This window comes from Atheta coriaria, unplaced genomic scaffold (genome assembly GCF_025399875.1).
Source record: "Atheta coriaria isolate IRGN ID8LTWV9N9 unplaced genomic scaffold, Caltech_Dcor_3.1 hic_scaffold_9_pilon, whole genome shotgun sequence".
Taxonomy (NCBI): domain Eukaryota; kingdom Metazoa; phylum Arthropoda; class Insecta; order Coleoptera; family Staphylinidae; genus Dalotia; species Dalotia coriaria.
In genome coordinates, this window is record NW_027045451.1 from 4435657 (window position 1) to 4449841 (window position 14185).

The window sequence follows — 14185 nt, forward strand, 5'->3', positions numbered from 1 at the left end:
ACATGTGCTACGTGTACGTTTCTTTGGAAATCAGAAAAAGTTAAAAACGAAAAAAAGGCGCCACAAGTCTAAAGTGGAAGGTAACACAGATTTTCTATGTTGCACAGTCCATAGGGAAATTTCAGTAGAGAGACGTTTCTTGCTGCTTCATTTCCAATCGATGCAAATAAGTTAGAATAACATACGCGATGGCAGAAAACTCAGCCGCAAGAAGATTTGGAAAACCTGACGCACGCATGCATTAATACCAACGAGGCGCTAAGAAAACCGCCGAAGAAAAAGAAAGCAAGAGTAACAAACGAAACGCAAATAAAAGAGAAATGTAAAGAGACGAGGAGCCAAGTTGGAAAGAATCCGCAGAACGTCAAAGAAAGCAAATATAAATGCCAAATAGAGCAAACTCGACACTAAAGATAGCTAAGGAACGCAAAAAAGTTGTGAATAACCGCAAATAGAACAGCAAATATTGAAAGAAAACAGAAAGAATAAAATCCCTCGGAAGCATGTAAGAAAAATACAAATACTTTTAACTTGGAATCAGTTGGGAATGTAGGCAAACGCAAAGACACAAAAAAGACTTATTTGAAATATAAAAAGAGACAAACAAACGGCGTAAACCTTGAACTGACAAATGTATTCACGAAACACGATGTTGTACACCGATTTGCATGTTAAAACAAATGCAACAACGAAAAAAAACAACTTGGAAACGACAGAAAACGAGCAGTAGTAGACGCGTATTGCAAAAAGAAGACGACTAAGTGCGGAGTATAGAAAGAAATGAAAGCAAACGAAGAAATAATCTGTTTTTTCAACTCGTAAGATGCAAGCCGGCAGCGTGTTTGGAAAACTTTCGTAATTTACACTCTTTAAAAGAAACTGCTTCTCATTGTTCTCTTCAATTCAATTCTTCAGATGATATATGCATCTGTACTTTAGTAAAAATCGAATTCTAAAGATCAATGCTCGTTTTTTTCTTTAATTTTTGTATAAAAATTATACTCATTAAAATATTCCAGCAGAACACGCTGATGCAAATGTCTTTTTTTTTCAACTGAGCAACGTTTCTGCGGACAATGTAATTGCAAGCTACTACAATGTGCGAAAAACGCAGCGAGAACTCAATTAGCTGGCGAAACAGTTTGTCGAAGCAATCAAGCGAATTTTTGTTCGTAGCGCAAGCAAATATACACAATATATGCATAGAAAAAAAACCAACCATAGTGTCCGCAGTATTTTTATATAAATAAATGAAACCGTGTAAATTGGAAAACGTTTCAATTTACGCTTATAAAAGATTTAAATTAACAAAATCCTTTGTTTCCGCTTCATTCAAAAAATATATTCGATTTACTAGTTGTAATAAAGCCTTATGTACATTCCATCCAGGTGACAGGCCGTTGCAGTATCAATATGTTTGCGCATGTTTTAACATTTTCAACTTTCATTCCGCGCAACATATTTCTCGCACGGCGCGCACGTTAAACAAGCTTATGGGGCAAACGAGAGCAATTACCGCGTATTAATGGCGCCGTAAATTGTTGCACAGCGTGTGGAGTGAGGACTTACCTGGCATTCGTAGGTGCCGTTGTCCCGCTTCTGCACGTACTTGATCTGCAAGGTCCAGTCATCCGCGCCCTCGGCGTGCAGGACCTGGAATCGCTCGTCGTTGGTGTAGGGATACATGCCGGACGACAGGATGTGCCAATCGCGGCGGCGCACCCACGATATTTGCTAAAAACAACAGAAACATTATTAGAATTATTAAAGAGTAAACCAATAAAGTACATGTTTAATTTTTTTGGTGTCAAAAAGTAATTAATCTCTGCTTTGATAAGCAGTATTGTTATTGATTCAACTGGGTATTATTATATTGAATATATTGATCAATATATTTAATAAAGTTATATCTTGAGAAAGTCGTGAATGTAATCAAAAAGAAAATCATAATTAATGACTAAAATAAGAATACAATATTATTGTTGTTTGCTCAGTCGGCGAGTTGTTGAGCCGACGCGGCGAACGCACAAAGGATAATTATCATCACAAAGTGTTCCGCTCTGTTTTGGACACGGATTTCGTTTGTTCCGGCGCGCTGGTCGCATCGCCCGACTTCGCTAATAGGGTTGCTGCGCCGCCTTGCTCGCGGAGATTGAGATACTAATTTGCATGTTAAAGAGATGACGGATTTGCTCGCTGCTTTCGCGACGGAAACGGGTACTATGGATGCGTCGCGTCGGGTATCTGGCGTTCGATGCCTTTCTTTAGAGGGTGGATATATGTATACGGATTTCAAATACCGTAGACCCCGCCGTGGAAGAAGAACGGGCATCTCCTTGGTAGTTATTTAAACGACGAAATATCTGAGATGAGAACGAGTCATCGTCGCGGGGTGTGTCGCTCAGCACAAGAACGACGGTGCCATCACGCAAGATGAAATGACTCAACGTTGAATGTTCGTCGTTTCCTTCGCCTCCATTGCTTCCGAGCGCTGGCAGAAACGCGTTATGACCTTAAATGATGCTCGATATATGCCAATTTCTTAAAATTGCACCAATAATACCGATATTTTAAATGATTTCGTACTTTTCATTTTTTAAACTCAAAAAACAAAAGAAATAATGAAAAGTCTTTCCTAATCTACTTTTATATTAAATCGTGAGTGATTACTGCATTGCTATCGATCACAAATATCTAAACAAATAAAAAAGACACTGCTAAATTTATGATTTTAATTTGTAAATATTGAAAGTTTTAAAATTTATTATCGCCATTCTTCATATCCTTTCATTTCGTGAAAAATGGAATAATATAATATAACAATGTTGAAATATAAAATAAAAAAAATCGCTTTCTCGCCATTTCAAATGGCGTTTTAAACGTTATGGAGCGATCAGAACAATGAAATATCGACGTGTATAAATCAGCAGTCGAAGAAGATGATAATCCAAAAAGAAAGATGCAAAAAGATGGAAAATTGTTGAACAGACAGAGTAAAACAATGAATATTGCGTACATTTTTTATGTCATCACATAATACTGCGAATTTCGATACTGGTAATCGGTTTATTCTCAACGTACCAATTTTAAAACCTCTCCGAATATAATTTCTTCAATTAAGTATAATTCTAAGTAATTTTAATTAGTGCTACAAGTTTTAATTGCATTTTTTCTCCACTTATAACAAAAAATAATAATTTACAGAAATCTATATAAAAATCAATTCAAATTTCTTATTTTCATGTATTACACAATAAATATGTATAGTTGGACCATAGCAACCAGTAACTTAGCAATGTTAGCAAGCCGTCCACTCCGACGGCCATTAATCATGTTTTCAACTTTACGTTTTGACTTTCCACCCCCTTTCGCGCTAAGGCCCCGGACCCGACAGCATGCCGACACATATTCACCAGACGGTGCAGTTGAGCATTAACTAGTTAACCAGTCAACAACCATAACCCGAAAACCATCGCCGCTTTGGGCTTTCCAGAGCTTTAGTTGTTTCGCAGGTTCAACTTTTGCATTCAGCCAGCAGTGGCGAATCACAACTTGCCACAGTTGTGTCACCAGTTCGACGTTCACACAGAGAATGCCAGCGCCAAACAATAGGCGGGGTGCAACTAGTGGCTTAGAACTTTGATTGAAATAACTTTTTCATAAATACGCAATGGAGTTTATTTTATAATTAGAACCTGCTGGAGATTATATTTCATATCACAATACTCATATTGTGGATGTACCACTATATATCACAACATAATAACATTATTGATATAACTTTTTGATAGCAAAAAATTAGAAATTCGCATGTAGTTGTAGATAATTCAGTTACTTAATATTAATATTAATGTTCATGCTAAAAATACCCCGCAGCAGTTACATGGCAAAAACATAAACGGTTGACGCACGCACTTAATCCCTTTAACGTATCAGGAAGTTCTGGAGATGCGGGCGATGCGGCATTAGATGGTTAAAGCTTTAATATCGCCTTGATGACAATACGTGTGCCCACATTTTGTCGGCCCGAGAAAGTTGCCTATCGACTTTGGTGACTTTCCGTTAATTTCCACTTCTTAAGCGAAAACAGAGGCGTCGCGGCTAACACCGCTCATGCAAATGCCGTCCCGATAAAATAACAACTACGCAGGCCAACAACAACAAACCAGCAACAACGCAAGGGACCAAAGCGAACAACAAGAAGTATGGAGGGACCACAAACGGTTAACGGTCGCTAACGCGTGCACCAAAGAGTGAAGAAACGGGTCGCCCTGTCGTAAAACATTTTAGGATCGTTTAAGGTTGGCGCTTTTAGAACTTTCCGCCTGTAACTAACATCGTGTTGAAAAAAATTTAAACATCGTAAACTTTTTTTGCGTGTCTATCAATTTAATTATTTAGAAATTCTAAATAACAGAAGATTACGGTTGTCGTTTTATTTTTATGGATTAGAAATGAGCGTCTGAGAACAATTTGAATATCATGTCCTACCCCACAAACATTTCGTGTGCGTTTGGAAGGTGGCGGCCCCGGACACAGCCGAAAATCAGACGCACGTTTCGGAAGCACCGAGAAAACTTCGTGCGCTCCCGGGGTATTGATTTCAGTGCCGAAGGACGAGGTCGCATCCGCGCCCCAAGCACCCGCCGCGCCGCCAAACCAAACAGATGAAAGAGGACAGAATTGCGCTCGACGTTCCTTCATGTTCGGGTGCCATTACGAGGACCCCGCCTGGTGGGCAGTAGCCGGTGTGGCGCGACACTGGTGTGTGCTTTTTATAGAAATGTTATGAAGTTGCTGGTTGCTGGAAGTAACTTATACGAGCGCGCTCAGCAAGAAAATTCTGGTGTGAGGCCAGGGTTGTACGAATCGGTAACCTATATGATTCCCTTTTTGCGATACAACTGGTTGCCTAGATGCCAACGGTTATTATGTGTGAGCATTGTGTGTGGATGGTTTTCTGCGTTTTACGATTATGCTTCTTTCGGTGTACAAAAGTCCAGACCATAAACTTTTTCGATTACAAAATTCAAAAATATGCAACATTTTTAAATAATAATCGACATATTTATGCGAATGCATTATCTCGAACACGATTTGTATTTTCGATTTGTAAATAAATGTCACTCACAAATATTCTTTTTGCGGTATAGTTGCTATGCGGGTTATTTTGGTTATTTGGATAATATTGTACGCTCGTGTGCCACAAACTGGAATGCATCGAGATTGCCACACACATAATATTCGATTTGTGCATTTGGTTGCATAAAGCGCAAGCGACGTTTACGATGCCAACGGGACCACGGCAAGCGACGCGCCCCAGGCCACTGGCAACCGCCGCCAACGCAAAAACTCAATAACTGTTTAGCGATATGCACATTTATGCGCATTTGCTACCACTTCTGGTGGTGCGTTCTCAGGTCGACATCGAAAGCGAAACACATGTGTTCGCAACTTCGTGTCGGCGTTCGTATCACAAGTGATGCTGTTTTGTTGGTTGTATACATCGATGTGATGAGCAATATGCATGCATGTTGAAAGCTACTCAATATACACAGTGTCCAAAGAAATACTGCATTATGTATTTATTTTTATTGGATAAACAAAACTTTTATGCATTTTCAAGAAATTGTGTTGACACTCGGTGGAAAAACGTAAACAAGGACATACATGAATGAATACGTATTGGGAAAACACGATGTGGATGTGGAGTGGCACGAAGCGCGCTGCATATAAATATGAAATAAACGTTTGTACATTGGAAGCGCGTTGCGTTTGCCGCGACGTTAGCAACTTCGTGACTTTATTTCCGGTTGCGGTGTGTTGCGCTGGTGTTTTAACACTCATACGCGAGATTCGCAGTGCAACCACCAATAACGCCGACTATGTTTGTTTGGAGGCTTTCGAGGTTTGCCAGGATGCGTTCTATGCACTTTTCCGAGAGCGCAAATCGAACGAATCGCGGGCGAGTACACAAATAGATGTGAGAAACGATCCGAAACAAATTGCAATTGAACCAACTGTCTAAATATTTGAATTTTGGCGTAAAATTCAAAAATTTGCAAAAAAGCAGCTCATTTTAATCATTCAATGTTTTTCTATTTTCCTACAACTTCTGTATGCGGTGCAAAAATATTGGAAACTTTGAAAACATGGAGTAGAATAAGGAAATATGAGACTCGCACCGGAGATTTCCGCAAAGTCGTACGTCCCGCGTTTCTGGGAAAAAGGCGACTTATGGCCTACTTAACCTCAAGCCCAACCCTTTTTTTGTTGTTTTCGAGAACACACAGCCACTATATCTTTGCTTCTTGGTTTTCTGGAGAGCATGCAGAAAGGAAGTTGCATGAAAATTACATTGCCAAAAATAAAACAGAACACTATGAGCTCTGCACACGCTTTTAATATGTAATGCGTGAAATTATTGTAGGTTTTTCGAGCCTGCATAATATAAAATTATTTAGTTCCTACAAAAATTGAAACTATTCCACTAAGCTGAACTTGACTCATAGAAAAGTAGGCAGACAAAAGAGGAGACCTAAAGTGTTGCATACTATAATAGCTCCTCCCTCTCCATTTATACCTGCGGATCACCAGTAAAAAGTGGTGAGGGAAAGAGTTCGAGTGGAGCTACCCGCGCAGCAGGGCTTGCTGGTACCAGCCATTCGGCTTCCCCCACCACTCTTTGCGGGTTGCCCGCAGGTATAAACGGACCGAGCACTGTGCCCTGTCCATACTCTTTACGACCTCCTTCACAACATGACTCATGTTACTTGCTGGGCGAATTGTTTTGCCAAACAAAGTTTAATTAACCAATTAATAACGCTTTTCACAAACAAAAACAGAATTTTCTTGTTACACTTCAATGTGTAAACTGCAAAAATTGATTTCTATACATTACCGTAAAACTTTTCTACGAAAAAATTCTATATTTATTTTCATCGCAACGTTCGCGCAGATGTTATTTATTATACGTTTGGATAAGTTACACCCGTTCTATATAGCTGTGATCTGAATTCTATCCAATGCCTTTCAAAGTCTTTCTCTCCTTTGTTTTGTCCTTTACTTTCTTTCTGCCAAGAACGTCTTCAACTAAATCCTTAATACGTCTCTCTGAATGTGTGTGTTTGGCCCACATGAGTTTTCCTGCGTTCCTCTTACATTAGCTTATATCAACATAGACCCATGATATTTACGCGTTGGAATCCTTTGTTTTCATCACCACGTTGACTGCTTGAGAGTTATAAAAAAAACTTAATATAAAAGTTTACTTTATATGCTTAGATATGCGCCGACGTTTCACATAAATAACAGGCACTGGGATCCAAACAGAAAACAAACAATATTTTCGATATTGCAGGTAATATCAAATTTTATTTTATGACGGCAGGCTCTAAGGACTGCAATAATATCCTATTGTTTCTTAGACTTTTTATATTAAATTTTGTGTTGAACATTATTCATTTTTTGGCAAAGTAAAATTTTAAAACCGCCACAACACAGTAACTCAAGGTACCTAATCATATACCTACTATATTGTTATGACAACTCTCAACACACATTTTCAATATTTTTACCGTATTAATGTAAAAACAGAATATTAATATCGGAAATATTCTGTAATTTTGATTCTAAAATTCGTGAATTCATAATTTCATCATTATATCAATAATTTACAACATTGTGTCAATTTTACAACATCAGCGTTGTACATTTTCCAAATAATTAGTATTTCGTGTTAATTAAATCGTGCTTACCTCTGTTCCAGCCAGCGTTCGATCATTAGTATTCCTGACATGGCAGTGTAAGTAAGCCGTAGCGCCTAATTGTACCGTGACATTCGAAACAGTGTTATTCGTTTCTCCACCCAAAGAATTCTCCGCCTTGGCATAATCTTCCCCGAAGTTTGGGTACCACAGTTGACGCCATTCGGAGTATTTTTGCATATCTCGTTTTCCTGCAATAAAGAGAAAAATCATTGAATTTAATTTTATTTTATTCAAAAAAGTAGTGAAACGAAAAAAACAAGTTATATAAAATCGCTTTAAATTTCGGCCTGCATTTTGTATGAATCGTGCCTATCGGTGTGCATAAAATGCGAATAAAAACCACCGCGATTTACACGCAAAGGGCGCGCGCGAAAAAAGTGAAGCAAAAGGGGAAAATACACGCGCAATGCGAACAACGGTGAGGGCTTAATTAAATTTAATTAAACCGTTTTGCAACGCGCGCACAGAGCGCATCGCGCCGCAACAGCACAACGAGCAAAGCGTGGAAAATACTATACGGTCATCCCTAGATTACACCTAGAGTGTCATTCTTTATGAAATAAAAACAGGATGACTCGAAAGACACAAAAGTATATTTTATACTATTTAATATTTTCTATAGATAAAACCTTTTTGTCTAAAAATGTAGTCAAAATACAATGTAACAACGCAAAAATTTATTTAAACAGTTTCCTGAATTATAGCAGATAAATCTATTTCGATCATTGGTCCTAATTCCGTCCGCCCGCGCATCTTGAAAACGTCGATACATACCTACCTACATAATAAATGGCAGAATTTGTAAATTTGTTAACGTCATGCATTGCTTATCGGCTGATGAACGATACCAGCATGTAGCACTCATGCAGTGGCAAAGGTCGCAGGCAATTCGGAAAACTGCCGTGCACTTGTTATTAATTAATATTTGTTGTTGCTGTCGGTCGCTGTCGTCCAATGTGTTCGTTAAGCGTCGAAACCGTATGCGCGCTTCGAAACAAGTTTTGTGGGTTACAAATTGGGGCAATTAATCAAAGTTAAAATTAACACGAATGTAGGCAACCAACTGTACAAAAAAAAAACTGAACTGGCCACCATTCGAACATTTCCCCGAGTTTATAACCTATACAATTTGTAACGTTGGTGCACTACATTCAATATTCGAAGTATAAATGTACTAATACTTTTTACACGTTGTTAACACAATATTTTATAGCCCACATGATTTTCTTTATAAAAAGTATTCTCTACCATTCTACATTCTTTCAATTTGTATGGTTTGTACGTTAGAATCTTTTGTTCTTTTGTAAATTCAGCGACAAAAGTCATCCTGAATAAATAAAAAACAATATGTTTTGTCCGTGGCATTAATAAAATATGCAGTCTTGTAATAATAACGCGTTGATCCTGTTTGCACCATCTTTTTCTGATCCGACGTCATTTAAACCTGCGCTTATACTCTGGGAATGTTAAATTAACGTCCATTTATTACGACACCGACAGCGCTGTTGTTTGGCCGCAGTACTATATAAAAGCATTCATTATGTGCATCGACGCCGTGCCACACCACTTCATGCGTTGCCGTCATTGTTTTACGGTCGAGGCCATTATTAAATATTATTATTATTATCATTATTCTTGTTATAACCATCGCCCGCCGCTAATACTCGGACGATAATGCTAACCACAAATCAACATCATTGACTACATCATTTAAGCCAACAAGCAGCACGTAATAATACATAGAAAGTAAGTACTATAATATTGGTGAACTCAAAATAAGCCCACTCAATATCGCACAAGTTCACAAATCGCTATAATAATAACTGCTGGCTGAAAATCATCCAAAACTTACTTCGAAGTTATTTGCAAGGGCGTGATTCCAAAGATACAAAATTACTAAGTCGATTCATCAACGTCGCTGGGCTTCCAGGCGTTGCACGTCGAATGCAGTTTGGAGTTTAATCTATCGTCAACTGCATTCTGCGTACGCTACCCTCGTAAATCCAATCCAAGCAAAAAAATTAGTCAAACAAAAAATGAAACTTGTTAAACTAAACTTCTGGCCAAGTCACACGATCAAAAAATCAAAAACAACTTCGTTAACACACAAAAAAAAACTTTCTGCTGTAATCTCTAAACAATCCACGTCAACGGTTATTATATAAACATTATATTGTTCAAGTTTTAATGTTATTATATATAGTGCAGATTGCAATCACCTTAGAATAGAGGAAAACTCCCAGTGTTCAGCATCAGAGAAGGAAGTTTCCAACAAAGTTTCAACTACGTACTCTGTTCGAGACTGGAACAACGTGGAAACGTGGAAATCACAATTCTGCCATGCATTTACAATGTAGGTACTGATTTGGTTACGGAGAGTCACATCCACCCGCCTGACATCCTCATGTACAGAGAGCGGTAGTGATGTGTTTCATTAGCTCCTTGTAGGTTCGATTCATTAGCGAACGGACACAGAGCGCGCTGACAGTGTAAAGCTTGCGGACGTGAGATGGCCGAGCAGTAAAGGGAAACAGCGAGGTACGCTGTAATGATTTAACAATGACGGCTTAATGGCTGGACGGTTTGCCGAAGGCATTATTAACACGTATTCTCTGCACTTTGCTGCAATACTATTTTAGGTTTGTATCACGTATAAAATATACTCACATCTACGAGTATATTTTGCTAATTTTGTGTTTTATTATCTGTACATTCCTGTAAATATGCTCGACAAATTTCAGCTCACTTTTATTGGCAATTAATCGCGTTTTAATACCGCTTTAAGCATTTTACAACTTATCAAAACGTCGTTTTACGGAATTAAGTTTATTGGAAGTTACTGGTTCCAGCTTGTCGATAACGCATAATTAATTAACTTTCAAACCGTAAATGTGTAGTTCGCAAAGTTTAAACGTAAGAAGTTAAACTTATATTTGATTGTTTCAAGAGACATTAAATTTGCGTCTCGTGATTAGATTAAAATTTGTTTTATTCATGAACATTAATTAAACTCAGCAAATATATTTAAGCCATTAAATTTTATTAATAGAATGCTATGCATTTGCTTTGTTGTTAATGTTTTAAAACACTAATGACAATTTCCAATTCAAGTTTCAAGTCAGTTTTGACAAATGCTTATCAGTTCCAAATTTAAAATCACAACTAATCATCATCATCCACACTTCACTTCATCAACTTCAATCATGAACATTCCAATCGATAGTGAACCAGTTATACTCGACCAAGAAGATCCAGACGCACCACCCATGCAATTAATTTATCCTGAGGAAAGCGAAGATGAAATTGGTCGGCCACGCACGCAACAATCGGTTACGTCAACTTCAGTCTTGTGCAATGGTTTGATAGAACAAAAAACAAATAAACAACAGCCGTCAAATTCATGGCATGTCATAAGGAATCAATTGCATAACCAGGCACGACATGAACAGCGATTTCCGTCAACAAAGCTTCATAAGAATCATCATGAGTCGTGTGCTTGTCGAATACAAGATTTTCATCCAATGGACGATGCGCCAACGCCTTGTTCAACATCGCTTACAACAAAAACTGAAATTAATCCAAGGCAATTTATTCACTTGAAAAGTAAAACTAATTTACGTTATGTGATGGAATCACTGTTAACAGCTGCAATGACACATGAAATGGAAGCTACTGATGCGTATCAGTCAATGTATGAACACTACAATTCACTTAACGAATGCCTTGCATACGTCTCACAATATTTGGATTGTATTTGTTTGGAAACAAGAAGCCTTTCGCGTCTTTGCGCGCACGTTTCACGCGCAAACCTCGTATGTCTAGAATCAGAACATGCTGATGAGAATTGCACACTTGGCACACTCCTGAATCAACTAAGTTCACGCAATTCAAGTGAATATTATTGGATGAAGAAGGAGATTGCGGCCGAACTTGACGCAACTGCTGACGTGAACGAATTAATTCGTAACTACACAGAGAAAAAGAATGATTTTCATAAAGCTATTCAAAATATGCGTGTTATACTTGATACGAATTTTACAACTGGGCAGTTGCAGAAATTGAAGAAACAATTTGATCTGATCCAGGAGAAATTTGTAAATAGTCGCAAAAGGTTAGAAAGAAAATTACCGAAAATAATTTGTCGTAAAAATCAAGTGCTTGTGAATACGTTCGGGATGCTGGCTGAGGATATGCAATCAACAGCAAATGATAAAAATGATTTTGCAGTTGTTTGTCAGCATTTGGAAACTGCATTACGCGAGAAAATTAACGACATTAATATGGATAGTCAATGTAATAATTCTGACACTGTACAAAACGATGAAACTAATTTAATTTTTTAAATAAAATATAAAATTAAACGCATAGTTTAAAAGTGTAAATTGAGCAATAAATATGAATTGAATAATAAAATTCATTAACAATAAATTTACCAGATGTCGCTGTTAATACTTTTGAAATGACAGCAGTAGAATTCTACTTTATCGACTTGCAATTCAGTGTTGTTTATATTTTATTTTTAAGAAATATTAATAAAGTTATATAAACTAGTATCGTAGCATCGATGATAACGTATCCTTACTTAACTTGCATCTGCGATTTTCGAATTGCAGTTTTCTACAGCTTCAGCAAACTTGCACGCTGCCCGCAATATAAGTTTGACTAAACTTATAACTGCCCATATTTTAAACTCTAATCCTTAGCACTTTACCCATGTATACAGCACGTACTCAGACCTTATCCAAGCTCTAATACACTGCGCAGTCACCAAGTTATGTCGTACCCCTCTCCCAAAGTCGAAGTATTAAGTTGCCACCAACAATTTCCAACAAATTATAGACGCTTTTCCAACAGCAGCCATCAGAGTATATTTGGCGATGCATTTCGATTTTTAATAAATTTTTCTGCTTGAAAACTTCGTTTGGTGCTAAATCTACGCAGTGACATCAACTGCTTTATGCGTCGCTTTGTAAATAGATGGGAAAAATAAAATCTAACTCGATATCGATAACTTTGCGCTTGTGCTAGCCATGCAACGCAGTAAAACCTAAATTTAATGCAACGCGGCAGACTAGAAACGACTTAGAATGTGCGCACCAAGTTGCAATTCGCAAACTCAATATAAACTACCGCCTCGAATTGATAAATAATGCCTACGAAATTGGCAAACGCAAAAGTAGCAGAAAAAAACCTCTTTGGGCAATAAAATAATTCACTGAATCCTAAATGTTCTTTAAGTATGTGTAAATATGTTATAACTTTCTATTATTCACAAATAAAGTGCAAAAAAATAAAAATAAATAGTATTGAAGCAAGAAAACTGATTATTAATCCAATTAAAGTTTGATAAATTTCCAATTTTATCCCTTTCATAGATCCCTAATATAAAAAGTAGCAAGCAACGAGAACAAAAGTATAAAACGTAATAAATATGATTTATGTAAACGATTTGTTATTGCATTGTGAGGCGTAAGAGCAAACGCCATCTAGAAACGCCTTCCGATGAACAAACGAGCGCGCCGGGCGACTAAAAAGATATCAAAGGATTATTTATGAACTCCCGTTATGCATACAACGAACGTAAACGCAAAACGTGAACCGGATCTCAAGCTCATACTCTTAGATGCCGCGACGAAGAAAGAAGAACGATAAATAAGATGCGACTCTCTCTCGGGAGAGCGATGCTAGAGCGATGGCAAGTTGTTATGTATCACCGAAATATCTCTCCACTTGCTACGCGGTTCCGAAAGGTGCGAGACTGGTGTATGCCGCATGTGGAAGAAGCAAGTGGAGCAAATATTTTTGCGGTCCACTGAACGCAGCGCGCGCGCGGATTTTGTATTGACAATCATTTTTCATTTCGAAAGTGCAGATGCTGGAGCACTCAGTCAATCTTATTCAACTTTTAGCAAGTATGGAAAAGCACGACGCATGTACATGCGGAGGGCGTGAATGGCGAGATGCGATGAAATTTCCGTCATGCGAATAGAAATGTAAAATATATTGATAGTCTTCCAAACTTCATCGCCATCATGTTTCTTGATAAATGAAATTCAAATGTGTTGTATCTTAATATCACGTACATAAATCTCGTGGTTAACGAGGTAAAATTAAGCAAACCTACGCGGCCTTATCTTACCGCGCAGACTTTTAATTTGTTTAAACTGTTTTTACCACGTGCAATTTCCTGCAATTTGCAGTGGATACAGAAAAACCCAAACGTAAACAAACAAGAACAAAATCGTTGGAATTAAAACGCGGCGAAACAGCCAAGCTTGGAATAAAATGTTTTTATATTTTATTTACACTGCACGCCGAGCTTGGTCTTGTTAGGTATTTTCGCGTCGTTCCCCTTCGATGTTATTTTTAACGTCTGTGGATTTTTTGCGTCGTTTTTCTAAGCGTTTTGCCGCTGT

General features: G+C 37.8%; 1 protein-coding gene across 6 annotated transcripts in view; it reads right to left on the reverse strand.

Annotated features, from left to right (window-relative positions):
* The window catches only part of LOC135798683 (neurotrimin-like), a 132785-nt gene that overhangs the window by 15265 nt on the left and 103335 nt on the right, over positions 1-14185 (reverse strand). For all 6 annotated transcript variants that reach the window (XM_065311590.1, XM_065311591.1, XM_065311589.1 and 3 more), the window contains 2 exons: positions 7758-7957; positions 1570-1734 (listed from right to left, as the gene is read on the reverse strand). In XM_065311590.1, the coding sequence (XP_065167662.1) occupies positions 1570-1734; positions 7758-7957 (365 nt within the window). The remainder of the gene's footprint in view (positions 1-1569; positions 1735-7757; positions 7958-14185) is intronic.